The 19,052-nt window shown below is 34.2% G+C and overlaps 1 protein-coding gene across 2 annotated transcripts in view; it reads left to right on the top strand.

Annotated features, from left to right (window-relative positions):
* Positions 1-19,052, top strand: part of LOC149812018 (Tetratricopeptide repeat (TPR)-like superfamily protein) — a 228,728-nt gene that overhangs the window by 20,428 nt on the left and 189,248 nt on the right. For both annotated transcript variants that reach the window (XM_089993921.1, XM_089993922.1), the window contains exons 3-5: positions 9,586-9,785; positions 9,949-10,053; positions 17,960-18,060. In XM_089993921.1, coding sequence (XP_089850047.1) covers positions 9,586-9,785; positions 9,949-10,053; positions 17,960-18,060 — 406 coding nt within the window. The remainder of the gene's footprint in view (positions 1-9,585; positions 9,786-9,948; positions 10,054-17,959; positions 18,061-19,052) is intronic.

Raw genomic sequence — 19,052 nt, forward strand, 5'->3', positions numbered from 1 at the left:
TTCTTTAATTTTGGTTCCCTATTTTCTTGCCTGCTTACCTATCAGTTTTTCGTGAAACTGACCCATTTTATAGGCGCATGTGATGAGTAGGTCTATTAGACAGCCGATGGGAGAATGCAAGATGGCCTGAGACTTCACTCTCCTGCTCGCAGTTTTGAGCCATGATTACCTGTTTTGGTTTTGAGTTTTGTAAAAAGGGGAAACACTAAATTTTGTACAACTAATAGTTTTCATAATGAATAATTGGCTCACAATTTGTTTTGTCAAAATGTTTTTGATAATGATGGCTTGATGATGACTTTTTACGGTAACGTGCCCAAAGTTGTCAACTTGTTTTGCTTTTCAAAAAAATTGTTTCCTCTGATAAGAACTTGAAAAAATATAAGGTTTTCTAAGTATTTTTAAAAGTTTACAAGTTTGAAATTTTGGGGTGTTACAATATGCATGCAATCAAATTCAGTTTACGTGTAAGCATAGGTGTTCTGGTGAAAGAAAATTCCCATGTGGTCTGGACACCTATGAGAATTCGAAAGAAGAAAAATAAAGAGAAACCAGATTTACTTAAATCATTTTTTTTATTGAGAGTGTAAGATGAGTTTTTTTTTCCAGAAACTAGATTACCGGTGAAACAGTCCAGCTAGTGTGTTGGTTGGGTAACACAAAAAAGGTGTAACATACGATCATTTGTAGCATAATCGATTTCTAAAACGGGCTTATAAAGAAACAGAAAAAAATATGCCACAACTCGTGATGGGAGGCTAAAAGTTGGAGTTCTTGTAAACTCTGATTTGGATTTAAAAGAATTACTTGCAATCAACAAGTTAAGTCAATGTATTTTAAAAAAAAATATGAAACATGTGTCAATATTTAAAATATGCGATTTAAGTATTTGTTTATGAAAAAAAAGGTTATGACAAAATTCGGTAAATTAGAACCTATAGGCCGTGTTAACCTAGTAAGCCAATTTGGTTTAAAAATGAATTCAAGGTTTGACTTATGTTTTGAATATATTCTAATAAAAAGCAGTAACATTAGTCTTGCTTATGTGTTTTAAGTCTGTTAGCTTAGAAAATGGTACCGGTTTATAAAATGGACTTTGGTTTATGATTTAGCTTTTGATGAAATGAGGTCACATTTATTTGCCTAAGTGATTTTGAAACGACATATTTTCATTAAGTAAAAGACTAAGGTTTATGTTAGCTTCGTACATATATTATGTACTTTTATCGTAATTCTGATGGAATTTTTTTGATATATCATAAATGTGATATGAAGAATGTGAAACAAATACTTTGCTTTATGAAAGAGTGTGATTATTCAATTAAGAAAAATATATTTATTTGGGTGATGCATATTGTTTGACAACCAACTGGATGGTGTTAATTGATAAGTGCAAAGAAAGTATGTGTATTATTTTGAGACATTTTAGCGGAATGTCAAAATTGACTCACAAGGCAGTGAGAAATACCATATGTGTTCTGAACCTTTGAAAAGGAAATTGTAATATGTGTGCTCTAAAGTGGTGGCCAATGACTATATGATAAGTTAAAAGAAAAATCATGCGTACTTGTGCCAGATAGAGGCTATTGTAAGTTTGAAAGTAAGGTTTAAGTACGTATGTCACAAGGATTAACTAATTGAGAAATAGTTTCAAAAGAAATATTTGTGAGGGTATGCATGACCAAGATCGGGAATCCGTCTAGAGCGGTAAATCTCTGTGAAGAGGTGCATTATCCAAGACTAGGTAACCCGCTAGGATGGTAAATCTCTGTGAGGAAGTGCTTCGGCTAAGACTAGGTAACCCGCTAGGGCGGTAAATTTTTTTGAGGAAGTACATCGTCTAAGGCCAAGTAATCCCACTAGATCGGGAACTCCTTGTGTGGAACTTGTTTTCAAGACATAATAAATTTCAGTGAATAAGGCTTCAACTGAAGAAAAGACTGGTGGGTTTCTCTCTCGATAAGTTTCGTCCCTCACTCAGGGCTGAAAAAGATGTGCAAGGCCAAGGTAATAAGACACAAATTGTTTGAATATACTCCTTGGTCGTGAATCCAATTCAGATACTGTTTGTGTCGAACCCATAGAGACTCTTAACAAGAGGAACAAAAGTGTAATGTGCATTATGATAAAAGCATCACATGCTTCATTTAAGAAGGATCACCTAAATAACAAAATCTTAAGTCACTTATGTCATAGATGTACACCCATTACATTGTTAAGTCATGCATAACATCCCTGATCATGCATTCGTATTAAAGTGTTTTTAGTGAATTTGTGATTTATCAATGTCTCTTTGAAAACGGTCCTGCATGCCGACTTTTATATACATGTACTTTGTCATGGGTGTTATTTTGACCCTCTACACAATTACATGAACTGAATGAATCACCAGGGCGATAACGGGGAGTTGTGGTGGAGCCTAGGAACCATTCCATTTCCCTTTTTTGAAGACTGGATTTTGTAGTGCTGCTATTTTGTTTTAGGAACTTCTATATGCTACAATGAAAGTTTATAATGAAATGTTTCCTCCTTTGTTAAAATCTAGTACTAGTGTGATTAACCGACCGTAACTCACCCAAGGTTTTTGATTCAAAATGTTAAAAATGTTTCCGTTGACGATTTTTTTTTTACTCAAAGTTTCGGGTTAAAAATCTCGGAGTGTTACATGAACCATGTATAATAGTCTTATCGTATTGTCATTAAAGTCAAAACAGTTAAAAAGTTCACAGTACAAAATACATTTTCGCTGTGAACTCTAACAAGATCGCAGACGGATATACATATGTATGTTGTATCCACTATCAAGATTGTAGACTGTTATATATATATATATATATATATATATATATATATCATGACTGCCAATAAAAAATCAAGATCTCAGACTTATATATATAAAGGATACAAACCCAACCCAAATTGCAGGTTGTTATACATATATATCAGGGCTGCGAACACAATAAAGATCACAAGTTGATATATATATATATTGTCTACAAACCCAGTTCTGCTCGCAGACTGATATACCAGTTTTTACGCTAAGAAAGCAACCCAAATTGCAGACTGATATTCAAGTACATCAGTGCTGCAAATATAGCCAAACACGCAGACTTATATACATGTATATATGCTGCAAAACAGGGCAGATGTTGTAAACTAATATACATATATATCAGTGCTGCAAAATCAGTAAAAAATGCAGTCTGATCTGCACGTGTAAAAGCTGCAAAACGGTCCAGATTTGCAGATTGATATATATATATATCAGTGCTGCAAACTCAGTAAAAAACACAGACTGTTATGCATATATTTTAAGCTGCAAATAATGGCTCAAATCGCAGGCTGATATACATGTATGTCAGTGCTGTGAACATAGTCAAATACGCAAACTGATATGCATGTTTTCATGCTGCGAAAACTGTTCAAGAACTCAGACAACATATATATATATATATATATATATATATATATATATATATTCTATATTGTGAATCTGTCCAAGAACGCAAACAATATATATTTTATTCATGCAGAAAATCGTAGGCATGCAGAAAATCAGATTCAAGCATCAAGAATGTAGAAAATACATATTTTATACATGCAGAAAATCACATGCATGTTTAAGAACGCATAAAATACATATTTTACACATGTAGAAAATCATAGGCATGATCAAGAACGCAAAAAATCAAATTCCAGCATCAAGAATGCTGAAAATACAGATTTTACACATACAGAAAGACGGAGGCATATTTAAGAACACGAAAAATCAGATTCATGCATCAAGAACACTAAAAATACATATTTTATACATACAAAAAATCACAGACACGTTCAAGAACCCAGAAAATCAGATTCAAGTATCAAGAACGCTGAAAATATATATTTTACACATGCAGAAAATTCCAAGCATGATCAAGAACGTAGAAAATCAGATTCAAGCATCAAGAACGCTTAAAATACATATTTTATACATGCAAAAAATCACAGGCATGTTCAAGAACGCAGAAAATCAGATTCAAGTATCAAGAACGCTGAAAATACATGTTTTATACATGCAAAAAATCGTAGATTCGATTTTCCCTTAAACCCATGCAATTTAAGCCATGCTAAACTCTCGTTCTTTCGGAAAAAGAGAAGAACCCGTACATTTTTACTGCAAATACCCGAAAAGTAGAAGAAGAAAAGGGTGGAGAATGTGACACCTCTCTCTCTCTTCCTCTCTCCTTTTTTTTCGTCCTCGACGTTTTTTAGAGAGAGAGGCTTAGCCATCCGACGTGGGCCCCTCAGATCGGGCTCTGTCACCATCTGCTTTAGAAGGGACCTTTTCTTGCTGTGTGAAGAGGATTCATTCTACATATTTGCTTTTGTGAGATGGTAACTCTTTTCTGATCCTGCTGCTATTCTATTGTGTTCTTCCATTTTAAAGCCTTAGAAAGCTTCCCTTGGCAGTGGCATAAAAAGGGCAATGGGATTTCGTAAACTACTTATTCTTGAAGAGTAACATTCTGTTAAAATGTGTACTCGTACACATATATGTATGTTGAAATATAATCCTTAAATGTACATATATATATATATATATATATAAAGATACGTATACATATATATGTATACGTATCTCTATTTATATATATATATATAAATATATATATTTTCTCTTCCTAAAATACCCTCAAGGGTATTCTTGTAATTTTTCATTTTACGCATATTCCAATTGGAATATGCATTGTAATATTTCTTTTATTTTCTGTTTTTTATTTTTGTTTTTCGTACCATATTGGGGGCCTCCCAATAGAGACCTTGGGAGCCCCCAAGGTGGTCCCTTTGAGAGTGTATAAATAGGGGCTCTCCCCTTTGTATTTACGACTTCAAGGAGGAGCTTTTGCTCTATTGTAATGGGTGTTACACCCTTTTCTTTTCAATAAATATTAACTTATGCCTTATAGGCATTTTGCCCCTTTTGTGGGTTATGTGTTAGCACATTATGTGCTTGTGTTGTTCCCTTTAGTGGGTATATTCGCACTTCATATATGCATGTGTATTGGTTCATTATTGAACCTAATGTATTCAAAGCCATTTCCTTACATGGTATCAGAGCAAGGTTACGATGGGGTTGTCTCTTGGTGCAACGGAAAGAGTGGTGCTCAAGAAATGGTGAAGTATTCATTGTTCTTTTATTTTTTTAGAACTTTTCGGTATGTATCTCTTTTCTTAACATATTATGCATTATGAAACTATTTTTCTTGCACATTTAGTGTTTTTGATAGTTGAATCATTTCCTTTCACATTTTGCGTGTTCGTATATTTTAAAATATCTCATTTTAAATTTGGTAAACTTGTTTATTGTCCAAATATATAATTCTTGGTTATATATTTATCGATTCCTCATCACATATAATAGTAATTTATGTTTTGCAAAATTGTTTTTCAATTATGTGAGATTTATGATTTTTCCATAACAATTTCGTGATTAACCTATAAGTTAACTTTTTATATATTATTTCTTGCTAAATTAATGATCTTTGCTTAAAAACTCTTGTGTATGGTTTTTAGTGCATTTCTTTGTGAAAACAAAAAAAAAATATTTTGATATAATTCTTGTATGAGAATTTCTCACATCCAAATCTTTGTAGTTTACTTTTTTATGAACCCTAAGTACTTCTTGTTATTGATAAATATTTATGAACTCCTAAAGGTCTCTCAATGGTTTTGGTTTATTTAAAGAATTTTGAAAAATTGTTTGTGATAAATATGTTGTATAAACCATTGTGTTCATTAGGAAAGATCTTTTAAAAATCTTCTCATACTATATAGAATGCATAGTGTATCTATTGCATCCTTTTGTATAAAAGATTTCATTAATTTTTTATTTTTCTTCTAATGATACAACTTTATTAACATGTTTGTTTGTATTTTTCACATAAGGTTTCAAAACCTCTTAGATTGTATCTCTAAGGATGCCTACATTGGCCATAATATGGTCTTCTTTGTCTTAAATTGCATTTATCAAGCATATAATTGCATATTTAAAGCTTGAGAGACTCAAGCATTTGTTCCTTATGAAATACATGCATTATTGCATGTTTGCCACTTTTACGCTTTTTGCGTATTTTGTTCAAGTATTGTGAGAGTGTCTTCGTGCACTTCTTTTATAAAGTATTTATGCTTGTATGCGTATTGTCTCTTCATAGACATTTTTACATTATGGAGCTTTTGTGCACATTTCTTTTGGTGAAAGTGTAATGAATTTAGATATTGATTCTTTTGTTGAATCATTATAAAACATTATAAGTGCTTATGGCACTTTGTACGTTTCCGCATATCTCATTACAATCAAAGAATATTAAAATTTGTTGTATGGGATTTAATCCCAATTCTATAAATTTTCAAGTATTTTTTGAATATCTTTTCCTTGGATATTGTGTTAAAGCTCTCTTTACGAACCATTACGGTTCTTGTGATATCTTTGTTAAAAGCTTGATTATCTTCTCTTGATTATCCCAAGATGATTTCTTTATGTCATTATGTTTGTTGAAAAGGTATTTTTGCCTTTTATGACACTTATCTTATCCATCACAAGTTGTTATATGATGCATCAATCCTTTTATGGCTTTATTGTTATATTAGAGATGATTGTTGAGGTGAGTTATGGGCACCTTATGTCATTTTAGATTGTCCACTTGCCATATTAAAGATGGTTGTTGAGGTGAGTTATGGGCACCTTGGGGACTCTAAAATAATTTGTTATATGATCTCTAATTATGAGTGTGTCACTCGTTTTTCCTCTTTTGGCCATTGATCCAGTGGATGCTCTCATTTATATGTAAATGTGATGGATATATGAAACCTTAAATGTTTTAAGGTATATTAAAATCAAGGTTTTTGGGATTATTGCATCTTATGAGTGCATTTGCACATTTGTGATTTCGTGTTTTGTGCTTTTGTGCACAAGTGTTCCAAGTGTTCTTGGTGTGTGTATATTCACACATTTATTCCAAAATGTTATTGTTATGGGTATTTTTTAAAAAGAGATATTGTTTTATTGATTCAAGGTTTTATTTATATGTTCGTCATTACAAGTTTTATTGCCTCAAAAGTCTTCTCCTTTTATGCCCCTTATCTAAGTGTCATCATATGTAAACAAGACATATTATTATACCTTTGTGTGTTGGTAGCCCTTTGTTGACTTTTGTTCTCTTGGTCTAGTAGCTGAACACACTTGTCTTGAGTGTTATTATATGTAGACAAGGCACGTTGATTCACACCATAGTGTGTGATTTTAGTCCATGTTGGCATTTGTGTCCTTGTTCTAGTCGCTGCAATGTATGCCCATGGTTGGCTTCTTTCACTCATTTCAAGTGCCATTTTATGTAGACAAGAGATGTATTGTGTTTTAGCCCATGGTTGACTTGATATTCTTGTTCTAGTAGCTGAACATACTTGTTTTTTAGTGTCTTTTTACGTAGACAAGAGATGCTTTTAGTCCATGTTGACATGTATTCTCTTGTTCTTGTCGTTGATACACTCATTTCAAGTATTATTATATGTAGACAAGAGGTATTTTTACACACCTTTGTGTGTGTCTTTTGGCCTTTAATGACATTATGGGTTATGTTCTTGTTCTAGTAGCTTATACACTTGATTTGTAGGTTTTTGAGGACTAATGAGGTAGTTGCTTGTAGTGGATGAATTACTATTGAAAATTGCAAAATTTCATTCATAACTTGTGTTTTTAGATACAAGTGAATCATATCTATGATATGTTTTAAATCAAATTGATATTTTAGCATTTAATCTATATATTTAGTGCTTATAGTTTTTCGGCCACTTTTGTATTTGATATGCAAAATGAGTCTTTTGTCTCAAATGATATTCATTCTTGAATCTTGGGTGGATGTTTTAATATACTTAGTCAAATCATGCTTCTTATATATGACATTTGATTGACATAAATCTTCTCCCTAAAGATGTGAAAAACTCTATTATTGATCTATGCGTGTTAAATATACCTTTATAAAGCCCCTTTTATTGAAGTTCATATTCATCATGCCTTTGGACATTTGTATCCGTGTTCTTTTAAAACCTTTTAAACATTTGTATCCGTGTTCATTTTAACTAAAGTATGTTTGGAGCATGTTCATTAATGATTTCTTTAAGTGTTAATTCATTTTATGATAGTATATGCATATGCTCTTTATGACATTTTAGGCCCTCATTTAATAAAGCATATGTAGCTTATGCCTCTTCATAGGCTTATTGTGGTATCCCTTAGTGGACCATTTTGTTATTCCCCATTATGGGGTTGTGTTTGTCCAATGTTGGACCTTATGAATGCATTATGCATTTTTTGCAATTCGTTTCAGCTCACTATTTAACATCATATATGATTTTGAAACCTTGGTTTTTCTAAATTTTCTTTTCATGCTAAAGTAGTTATCCTATCATATGCTTCAAATTTCTATGCATAAGTTATAATTTTGCACCTTGTTAGGAATGCTCCATTTGAATAAAGTGCAAATATATTTTTTACTTGTTCTTTGTTGTTATTCCACAGGATCTTGGGGATAAGATAAAAAGAAGTACCTTGGATGGATCGGGAAATGTGTTCACCATTAGAAGGCAATTGGAGGAAGGCATTTTCAAGTTTCAACAGCATCCTTACCGAAGCCTCTTGGAGTCTTGCGATTTTTTTCAATTTTTTCGTTTTCCCGCAAAGATTGAGGGGGGGTCTTAAAATATGTGTACTCGTACACATATATGTATGTTGAAATATAATCCTTAAATGTACATATATATATATATATATATATAAAGATACATATACATATATATGTATACGTATCTCTATTTATATATATATATATATAAATATATATATTTTCTCTTCCTAAAATACCCTCAAGGGTATTCTTGTAATTTGTCATTTTACGCATATTCCAATTGGAATATGCATTGTAATATTTCTTTTATTTTCTGTTTTTTATTTTTGTTTTTCGTACCATATTGGGGGCCTCCCAATAGAGACGTTGGGAGCCCCCAAGGTGGTCCCTTTGAGAGTGTATAAATAGGGGCTCTCCCCTTTGTATTTACGACTTCAAGGAGGAGCTTTTGCTCTATTGTAATGGGTGTTACACCCTTTTCTTTTCAATAAATATTAACTTATGCCTTATAGGCATTTTGCCATTTTTGTGGGTTATGTGTTAGCACATCATGTGCTTGTGTTGTTTCCTTTAGTGGGTATATTCGCACTTCATATGTGCATGTGTATTGGTTCATTATTGAACATAATGTATTCAAAGTCATTTCCTTACACATTCATCTAGATATGGTTGGAATTTAAACCACTCTTATTCCTGATAAGCAAAAACAGAATGCAGCATAATTTTAACCAAAATTCCCTTACATAGTATAGCAAATGCCTTTTAACATGATTTATTTTTTAGTTATTTTATCTTAAAGAATATCTTGTTTGCAGCTCATTAATGGATCAAAATAATCCTCCATATATGCTGATCATACCTATTTTGTTGACTTTTGGATATGCATATTATTTAACAAAGGAATCTTATGTGGATGTTGCAGCTATTTTGTTTGGGATAAGTTGTGGTACTGCACTTTCAGAAGACGTTTCTGCAACTGAAATGGGCACTGCAAGTGGAAATGTTACTGGAGAGGCTCACATTTCGGGATTAGAAAGAATTGAAGATGGTTCAGTGGTCTCAAACATACATACGTCTAAATGGAGGATCTTCACGGATAATGCAAGAGATTTATATCTCCAGGCAAGTGTTCCTTAACCTCTTTTATATTCATCAGCTTACTGCAATTCCTAATCTTGCCTGTCTCATTTAGTTGTGTGATGATACTCAAACTAGAATATTTTTGGACCAGTAGCACTTAGCATTTATTTTAAGAATATTCTTGGTATTACACCGCTCCTTTCAGGGGAAAGTGGGTGAAGCTGAAAACTATTTCTTGTTAGCGTTGCAAGAGGCAAAAGAAGGATTTGGTGATAATGACCCACATGTTGCATCTTCATGCAACAACCTGGTAAACTGTCATTTTGATTGTATTTATTTATTTTTATGTTTATGTTGCTTAGAGTTGCAAATGGGCTAGGTGGAGTTCTTGTATCCAATCTATATAGATGTTTGAGTGTGCCCCTTCCATTTCCTAAACAGGTGTAAAAGTATGCCCAGCCTGACCTATTGGGCCCCAAAACTTGGTCCAAACTGAACTCATGTTAGACTTGGATTGCTAGGCTGTTCGTTTTGCAAGGCTAGTGTTTCAATCCTAATCCATGCGCACAATAAAATTTGGATGAGAAATTATTATTTTTCGATGAGCTTGAGAACTTTTGATTTGTCAATGGAAAGAGGGGAAATAGTAGTTAGTCCTATAAATGCAAGTGTGTTGACAAAACCAAGGGGTTAGAGAAGGAAGCGGAATAAAAACGCAAGGGTGAAATACAAGCGAGAAGTGTGAGTTTAGACCAATACTCTCGTACTGGTAAGTAGAGTGTTCGAACTTTTCCCTGGAGGTTTTAACCAAGTTTAGGAGCTATTATAAATCAAAATCATGGGGGTATTGGTTGAGCAATCTTCTTGCATTAATATGATGCGAGAATGTATCCTACATGGTGAAAATGTCCACATAAAACAGAATATATCTACTCTTATATGCTATTATGTCAACTTAGTTTACCCTTTTATTTTTTCGGTGAGCAAGCTGGGGTATTCAACCCTTACTGAGAATTTCATTAATTAAATATCGTCACAAAAAGTCTTGTGCCACAAGTAACACTCCAATTAAGTGGCTTACTTTCCCAATACAAAGAAACCCCTATTTTGTGAAAGCCCAAAACAGAATGCATTAAAGGACCCCCCTCCTAAGAGCACAAAAGTCCAAGGAGACAAGAGTGAAATTTGTCATGTTGATGGCCAATATCTCGCATCATTCACAAGTACTATCTAGTGCTGTTGGATATCACCTCAATACCAGCTGTGTATGCACTAAGGAATCAACCACTTGGCCTATGAGAAACCTCCCCAGGAGAAGACAATCCTGAAGATAGTTCCCTTCAATGTCAGGGAACTTACCACCTGAATTTCTAATAGAGTAGCCAACTTTAATCCTGTCTTCTCTTTCCCACAACACGAATTGGATCTGTTCTCTAGGGGAAATCCATTTCACAGGGAATGGTCCATTCTGAATCCACATCATAAGAAATCTTTTAACCTCAGCTTCTTTATTCTTCAGAAGAAAAATCTCAGAGGTAATAGATCCTACCGGCAATTGACTTTATGTATCTCCAACTCTTTGATTCTCTTTGTTAATGAAGCTATTAAGTCACCATTACATGTCAGTTTTAAACAGTTACAAAATGATTGAATGTTGAATGTGTGTATCCATTTGTGGAAAACATAACATTATGGCATAGTTCTAGATCAAATACAACGTCTCTCTTCTAACTACTCTTATGGGGATAGCCTATCCTAGGAGCTTCTGGGTGGCCTTCGTTAGGTCCTTCAGCCTATTGTTCCAAGATGTGTGGTTCATGGTCATGGGTTTTATGCTATGGACCCCTGAGTTTGTTCCTAAGGGGTACATGTTGAATATGGAAGATGGTCCCTTTGTGGTTAGGTGCATTGACCACAGGGCCTTGCATAGGGCTAAGGCCCTGGTAAACATCCAGTTCATTTGGTACTTGGCAGTGGTCACTGTACTAACCTTGATTCTCTATGTGGTTATGGTGAAGATATATAATGAGGTTGAGTATGGAAGGGTTGAGGTAGAAGAAGGGTTGATGCAGAAGTCTGATAGTTTCCTTCATGTAGTAAAAGGACTCATGACTGCAATAGAGATAGAGAGGTAAGAACTTAGAACAAAGCATCAAGATGGTGTTTTGTGTATATATATATATATAAAACACTCTTTAATTAGTGCACCCGTTTGGATCTTTCTTTTCTTTGTTGCCTTTCCCTTCTTTCCTTTTCTCTATTTTTGGAGGGGACTGAAGAAATTGTGCATAAGGGAAGGATGTGGTGAACGTTTGAGCTGGATGTAAATATGATGGGGAAGAAGTATATTAAATTAAATTTTATTTTACTTCTTACTGGGAAATCATGTAACATTTTTTTTCCTTAAGAAAATGTTTGACTTTTGCTGATTAGCTAATAACTCAGACCTACAAATATAATTGGTTAAGGGCAAAATTGGCTGGCTATAATGTCTTGGGGCCGTGCAGCATTTGTTGAGGATCCAGGCAGATCAGGTCATATGGTATATGTAATGAAATGGTGGTCGTCCACGATCGCCTTTGGAATACTCAAAAGAAGTGTCTAAAAGACACTTTAAGCAAAGCCCTTAAAAAGGGTAAAATAGGAACAACACACACATAAATAAATAATTTTATTTATGTAAAGGGATGCTTGAAAAGCATTACAAGAAGTGAAAATACAAGAGGGGGCTGTACCCCTATTTATACAAGAGCAAAGGGGAGAGCTCATAAGGAGCTTTCCCTTCTAGCCGTTGGACTAGTTCAAACAACTAGGCAGTTTGGTTAAGTTCCGGTTGAAACTTAACCAAACTATATTATCTAGTTCAATATGAACTAGATAATATATATTACATAAAAAATGAAAGAAAAATAAAAAATAGAAAAAATATATATAATAATAATATTATTATAATATTATATATATATATGTTACATTTTAACACCCCCCTCAAACTTACGGTACAATGAGCGAAAGTTTGTCTAAAAGGAAGTGAAATCTGGAAGCTGCAAGAGGTTTGGTGAAGAAATCTGCTAATTGGTATTCTGATGTAACATATGGCAGATCAAGGGTGCCATGCAGGAACTCCTCTCGGACATAGTGACAATCCATCTCTATGTGTTTGGTGCGTTCATGAAAAGTCCGGTTGCTTGCGATGTAGATTGCACTCTTATTGTCACAACACATGCGCGAGGCCTGTGTTGCTTCAGCTCCCATGTCAGCTAACAGTCTTCGGAGCCAAACAACCTCCATTGTGGTAGTTGCCATAGCTCTATATTCGGCTTCAGTGGAGGAAAGAGAAACCTTCTGTTGCTTCTTGCACCTCCATGATATGAGAGATTCATATAAAAACACACAAAACCAGTGGTTGAGTGCCTATTGTTAGGATCACCCCCCAATCAACATCAATATAAGCAATTAAATCTAAAGACGATGATGCGGACAAGAAGAGTCCTCGTAAAAGAGAACTCTTTAAATATCTAATAATGCGTAAAACTGCTCCTATGTGAACAGAGGTGGAGGCATGTTGAAATTGACTAGCCGTGTGGACAACATGTGCAATGTCTGGCCGAGTGATAAAAAGGTAGGAAAGAGCTCCAACAAGTTGTCTAAATGGAGTAAGATCTTCAAGTCGTTCTCCATCATCAATTTTCATCTTAACATTAACTACTTCTGGAGTATCTACTTTCTTTTCATCTGAGATGCCAGACCTGCAAACAATGTCAAAAGCAAATTTAGATTGACCCTTTGGGGAATAAGCAACTTCTATTCCTAGGAAATATCGTAATAGTCCTAGATCAAACATTTCAAAATAAGTTTTAAGAAGAGTTTTGATATTAGCAACTCCCTATTTGTCACCTCCAGTGATGATTATATCATCCACATAAAGAAGAAGAATGATGATACCTGCATCAGATTGCTTAATAAACAAAACAGTGTTAGTCAAACAAGAACGAAAACCAATATCAGTCATAAAATGACTAAACCTGTCATACGAGGCTTATGGTGCCTACTTAAGACCATAAAGAGCTTTCTCAAGACGAAGAATTTTACCCTTAGGAAGACTAATACCAGGAAGAGCTTCCATGTACACTTCTTCAACAAGACTCTCATTTAAGAAAACATTTTTAACGTCCATTTGAAATATAGGCCATTTCTTAATAGAGGCTAAGGCAATTAAAGTTCGAACTGTGGTCATTCGAGCCACAAGAGCAAATGTTTCTTCGTAATCAATGCCATACTCTTGAGCATAGCCTTTGGCTACAAGTCGTGGCTTATATCTTTCTAAGGTCTCATCACTTTTGGTTTTGACTTTATACACCCATCGACAACCTATAGGTTTCTTTCCAAGAGGTAGATCTTGGATGGACCAAGTATTGGCCTTTTCTAAAGCATCTAACTCTAATTTCATGGCATCAATCCATTCTGCATGATTTTTGGCTTCAAGATATGAGGAAGGTTCAACATAGGATTGAATTAAAGCAAGAGCTGCCCTATATGAGGGTGAAAAGGACTCATAAGACACAAACTTCCCGGGGGGTCTAGAGATTCTAGAAGTCCTACGAGGAGGAGCTTCAGAAAATGTTTCTAACGCACATGGAGGGCGTTGCTCTCCAATTCTTCGTCTTGAATACTGAAGACTAACATCCCTACTAGTTTGATCTTCAATATCATGTTCATAGCTAGTTAGGCTTTGATCATTTTCAAAAATACATTCAAAATCCTCTTCATCGGATTTGGAAGTTAAGTCAATTAAAAAGGAATACTCAGTAATATCCTTGGGGTTTTCACTTTCAAAAAATTTTTCTTTTTCAAGAAAGGTCACATTCCTTGACACATAACTTATTATTTTGAACATCGTAACATCTGTACCCTTTTTGATTTTCGGCATATCCTAAAAAGGCATATGGAATAGCACGAGGAGAGAACTTATCATTTTTCTTTGTAAATACAAAACATTTGCAACAAAATACTCTTAACCTGGAGTAGTCTGGAGCTAAGGTATAAAGTTTTTCACTGCTTCAACCCAAAATCTTTTTGGCACTTGACTTGCTATTAGCAAGGTTCGAGTGGTCTCCATAATGTGACGATGTTTGCGTTCTGCAAGACCATTCTATTGCGGGGTATTTGGGCAAGATCGTTGATGAATAATGCCATATGAATTAAGATAGTTTTTAAACTCTCCAAACATAAATTCTCCCCCTGAATCAGTGAAAAAAATGAAGATATTACTTTGAAATTTGTTTGTGACCATTTTATGAAATATTTGAAAGTGAGTAAAAACTTTGGATTTATGTTTAAGAAAATAAATCCAAGTATGTCTAGTAAAATCATTTATAAAAATGACATAATATGCGAAACCACCTTTAGAAATCACTGGTGCGGGTCCCCAAACGTCCGGATGTATTAACTCAAGAGGTTTTGAAGAGGCAAAAGTTCTACTAGAGAAAGGTAATCTTTTTATTTTTCCCAGAATGCAGTCTTTACAAGCAAAATTTTCAGATTTACAAAACTTTCCCAAACTTGAAAAATATTGGATTTTAGACATATGAGGATGACCAAGTCTTTTTTTCCATAAATATGTTTCCAATTTCTAAACATTTAAACAAAAAACATTTTTGGGTAGTTTCAAAAAGTCCATGTAATATAGTCCTCATTCTCTATGGCCTTCCCCAATCAATTTCTCTGACTGGCGATCCTGTATCTAGCCACCATCAGAGGAGAAGGATATATTACATCCATAATAAAAAATTTGAGAAACATATAAGAGATTTAAATTAAGTTTTGGGATATATCTAACTTCTAGAACACAAAAAGTTTTGGTTTTTTCAAAACACCCAATTCCCTTTATTTTAAGAGATGTTACATCTGCTGTAAAGACTTTTAAAATACTTGAGTTGTTTTTAAAACATTCAGATAAACATTTATAATGCGGGGTCATATGAAATGAGACACCAGAATCTAAAAGCCAAGTTACCTGGGCCGGAAACAGATGCAACTGCCGCTCTAGTTGAGGCTTCAGCAGAAGAAGATGCTTCAGCGGAAGAAGAGGCCTTTTGAAGAAGAGGCTGAAGAATCTCCAAAAGTTGAGCCATAGAAACAGGTGCATCTTGGTCTTTTGATTCTTCAACTGATGCAACCTTCTTTTCATCTCTTTTCTTTAATTTTGGACATTGAGGCCTATAGTGCCCCGGTTCATGACAGTGATGACAAATTACTTTTCTTTTATCAAACTCGCCATTTTGCCTCCCAAAATGAGGTGACCAGTAAGTGCGAGTATGATTCTCAGGCCTAGACACAACTAGGACAAAATCATCATCAACTTTAGAGGAACCTTTCCGGAGACGATTTTCCTCCATTGTTAATTCTTCAATAGTTTCAACAATGGACGAAATTTTTCCCTGGTGAAGAAGGGCCGATTTGGTGGTTTCAAATTCCGGCCTTAATCCAATTATAAACTGGTAAAAGTGTTCAGCATCTAGTTGCTTTTGGTGAAGCTCGATGTCTTCGACACAATGCCACTTTGGTTTTAAGACAGAAAGTTCCTCCCAAAGTTTCGACAACCCATTGTAGTATTCACGAATCGTTTTATCTCCTTGAGTCATTATTCAAACCTTTTCTTGGAGGTTGAACACATATGCAATATCTTTAAGGGAATACATATTTTTAAGGTATTCCCATGCCTTATCGGCATGATCAAACTTGGCAAGACTTGAGCACTTTTTATCGTCAACGCTATTGATAAGCCATGACATTATTTTTGCATGAGCCATTCTCCACTCCTTCTATTTTTTCTCATAAGAGGCTAGGGCCTTGATTTTCTCCTCTTCCGATAGAGGAACCTCTTTATCTCCCTCTTTTTTGGTAAGAGATAGTTTAGGTTCCGACTCGGAACCATCCACAATCCCCCAAAGACCTTTTCCCCATATATGGTGCTTTATGATTGAACCCATGTTACATAGTTCGTATCACTTAGTTTCATGAGAATGATGGTGACTTTATCATTGTCATCCATCAGTTACGAAGGAAGAGAAAGAATAGGGATAGAAGAGAAGAATAATAAAAAACAAAAAAGAAAGATATATAAGATGTAGAAACTCTTCCAATGAAGTGATAAAACACTTTTCTTCAAGTGGCGAAATGCTTTTGCAAAGGGCACCGAAACCGACGCAGCTTTTTTCCAAGATCTAATATTCCCGTAGCTCTGATACCATGTAATGAAATGGTGATCGTCCACGATCGCCCTTGGAATACTCAAAAGAAGTGTCTAAAAGACACTTTAAGCAAATCCCTTAAAAAAGGTAAAATAGGAACAACACACACATAAATAAATAATTTTATTTATGTAAAGGGATGCTTGAAAAGCATTACAAGAAGTGAAAATACAAGAAGGGGGCTGTACCCCTATTTATACAAGAGCAAAGGGGAGAGCTCATAAGGAGCTCTCCCTTCTAGTCGTTGGACTAGTCCAACGTCTACAAATCTAGCCGTTGGACTAGTTCAAGCGACTAGACAGTTTGGTTAAGTTCCGGTTGAAACTTAACCAAACTATATTATCTAGTTCAATATGAACTAGATAATATATATTACATACAAAATAAAAGGAAAATAAAAAATAGAAAAAATATATATAATAATAATATTATTATAATATTATTATATATATGTTACATTTTAACAGTATATACGGTGGAACTCTATCATATGCCAATGTTGACCATTGATACAGACATCTAGATTGCGCCACGTGGCCATCAACCCTAGAAAAATTTTAACAAATCAAAACTTGGTAACCAGTGAACACGTGGTGTGATCTTGTCTTTGATATAAACGGCCAAGATTGGCATAGGGTGAGTCTCTCTCTCTCTCTCTCTCTCTCTCTCTCTTCGCCCCTTCTTCACATGCAATTAGCTCATAGTTTACTTCTTGATCAATTGCTGGCTCTGTTTGGGCCAAAATGTTTGTTTCAATATCAATGATATAATCCGTTAGTTTTATATCGCCTATTAAAGTTTGTACAGATGATAGTTTCTCATTTACTATATCTAGAATTTATTTTCTTCCAAAAAAGTATGTAGAGTTAATGTTGCATCAATATGTCTGGCTTTCTATAGGTTAGGAAGATTTTATATCTCCCAGTTACCATATTGAAAATTAATGTTGCACCAAAATGGCAGGCTGAGTTCTATAGAGTACAGAAGGCATTTGAGAAAGCTGAACCACTCTACATAGAAGCAATTGATATTCTAGAGAAATCATTGGGGCCTGAGGATGTACGGTATAAACATCTAGTCTTTTCCACTTACTGTCTTCAGGCAATAAATTGTTCTGATGTGAATTTTTTTGTGTGAACTTGTTTGTAATTTATTTCACTATTCCACCTCTTTTCATGTTGTGTGTGAACTTCTGTTTTAACTTAACCAGACCTATCATGTTGCTAAATCATGTGATTCTAAGGTTGGATCATCAACTGAAGTTAACCTACTTGTCCACATTAATTTTTTTATTTAGAAATCTTGTTATACACTAACATCAAGCAGCGCACAGTGAATTTGGTATGACTTAGTCTAATTCTGTTTTGGTCTTGGTTTACCTTATGCCTTTTCCTTTTGGGCTAAAATTTTGATAATACATTGCTATTGTGTAGGGATGCATCATTGTAAAGGCCCTTTGTGACAATAAGTGTGCTGCTGTTTATCTTATGCATACCTGTTATGATAACATGTGCTAAGTAATCAAGAGTCCTTTGAGGATGTGTTAAAACCATAGTCACAGATATCAGCGATATTATCGTTGTAAATTCAACAAAAGATAATATAGGTAAAATATCATGATATTTTGAAAATATTTCCAATTTGATAATATCATGATATTATTAATTAGTTCTACTATTTTTATTTATTTTTTACATTTTAAATATGTTTTTTTCTTTCTTTTACATTTTTAACTTATTTCTTTTATTATTTATGTATTTTTTATCAAAACATGATATTTTCTTACTTATTTTTGTTATTTTATATATTTTTTAAGCCTTGAGATTTTTGTGAGATTTATCATCAAACCCATAATATCGCGAGAAATAGCCTGGCCGAGATATAGTTGATACCGATATTTGTGACCAGTGTTGTGAAAAGCGTCGAGGCGTAGCGAGGCGCTCCACCAAAATCTAAGGCGAGGCGTAAGCCTGGAGGCGTAAAGCGTAAGCCTCAAAGTTTTTTTTTAAAACTTAAAAAAACTATAAAAAATATCTAAAATTATAAATAAATAAAA

Source organism: Nuphar pumila, chromosome 17, assembly GCF_984573655.1.
Source record: "Nuphar pumila chromosome 17, dmNupPumi1.hap1.1, whole genome shotgun sequence".
NCBI classification, from domain to species: domain Eukaryota; kingdom Viridiplantae; phylum Streptophyta; class Magnoliopsida; order Nymphaeales; family Nymphaeaceae; genus Nuphar; species Nuphar pumila.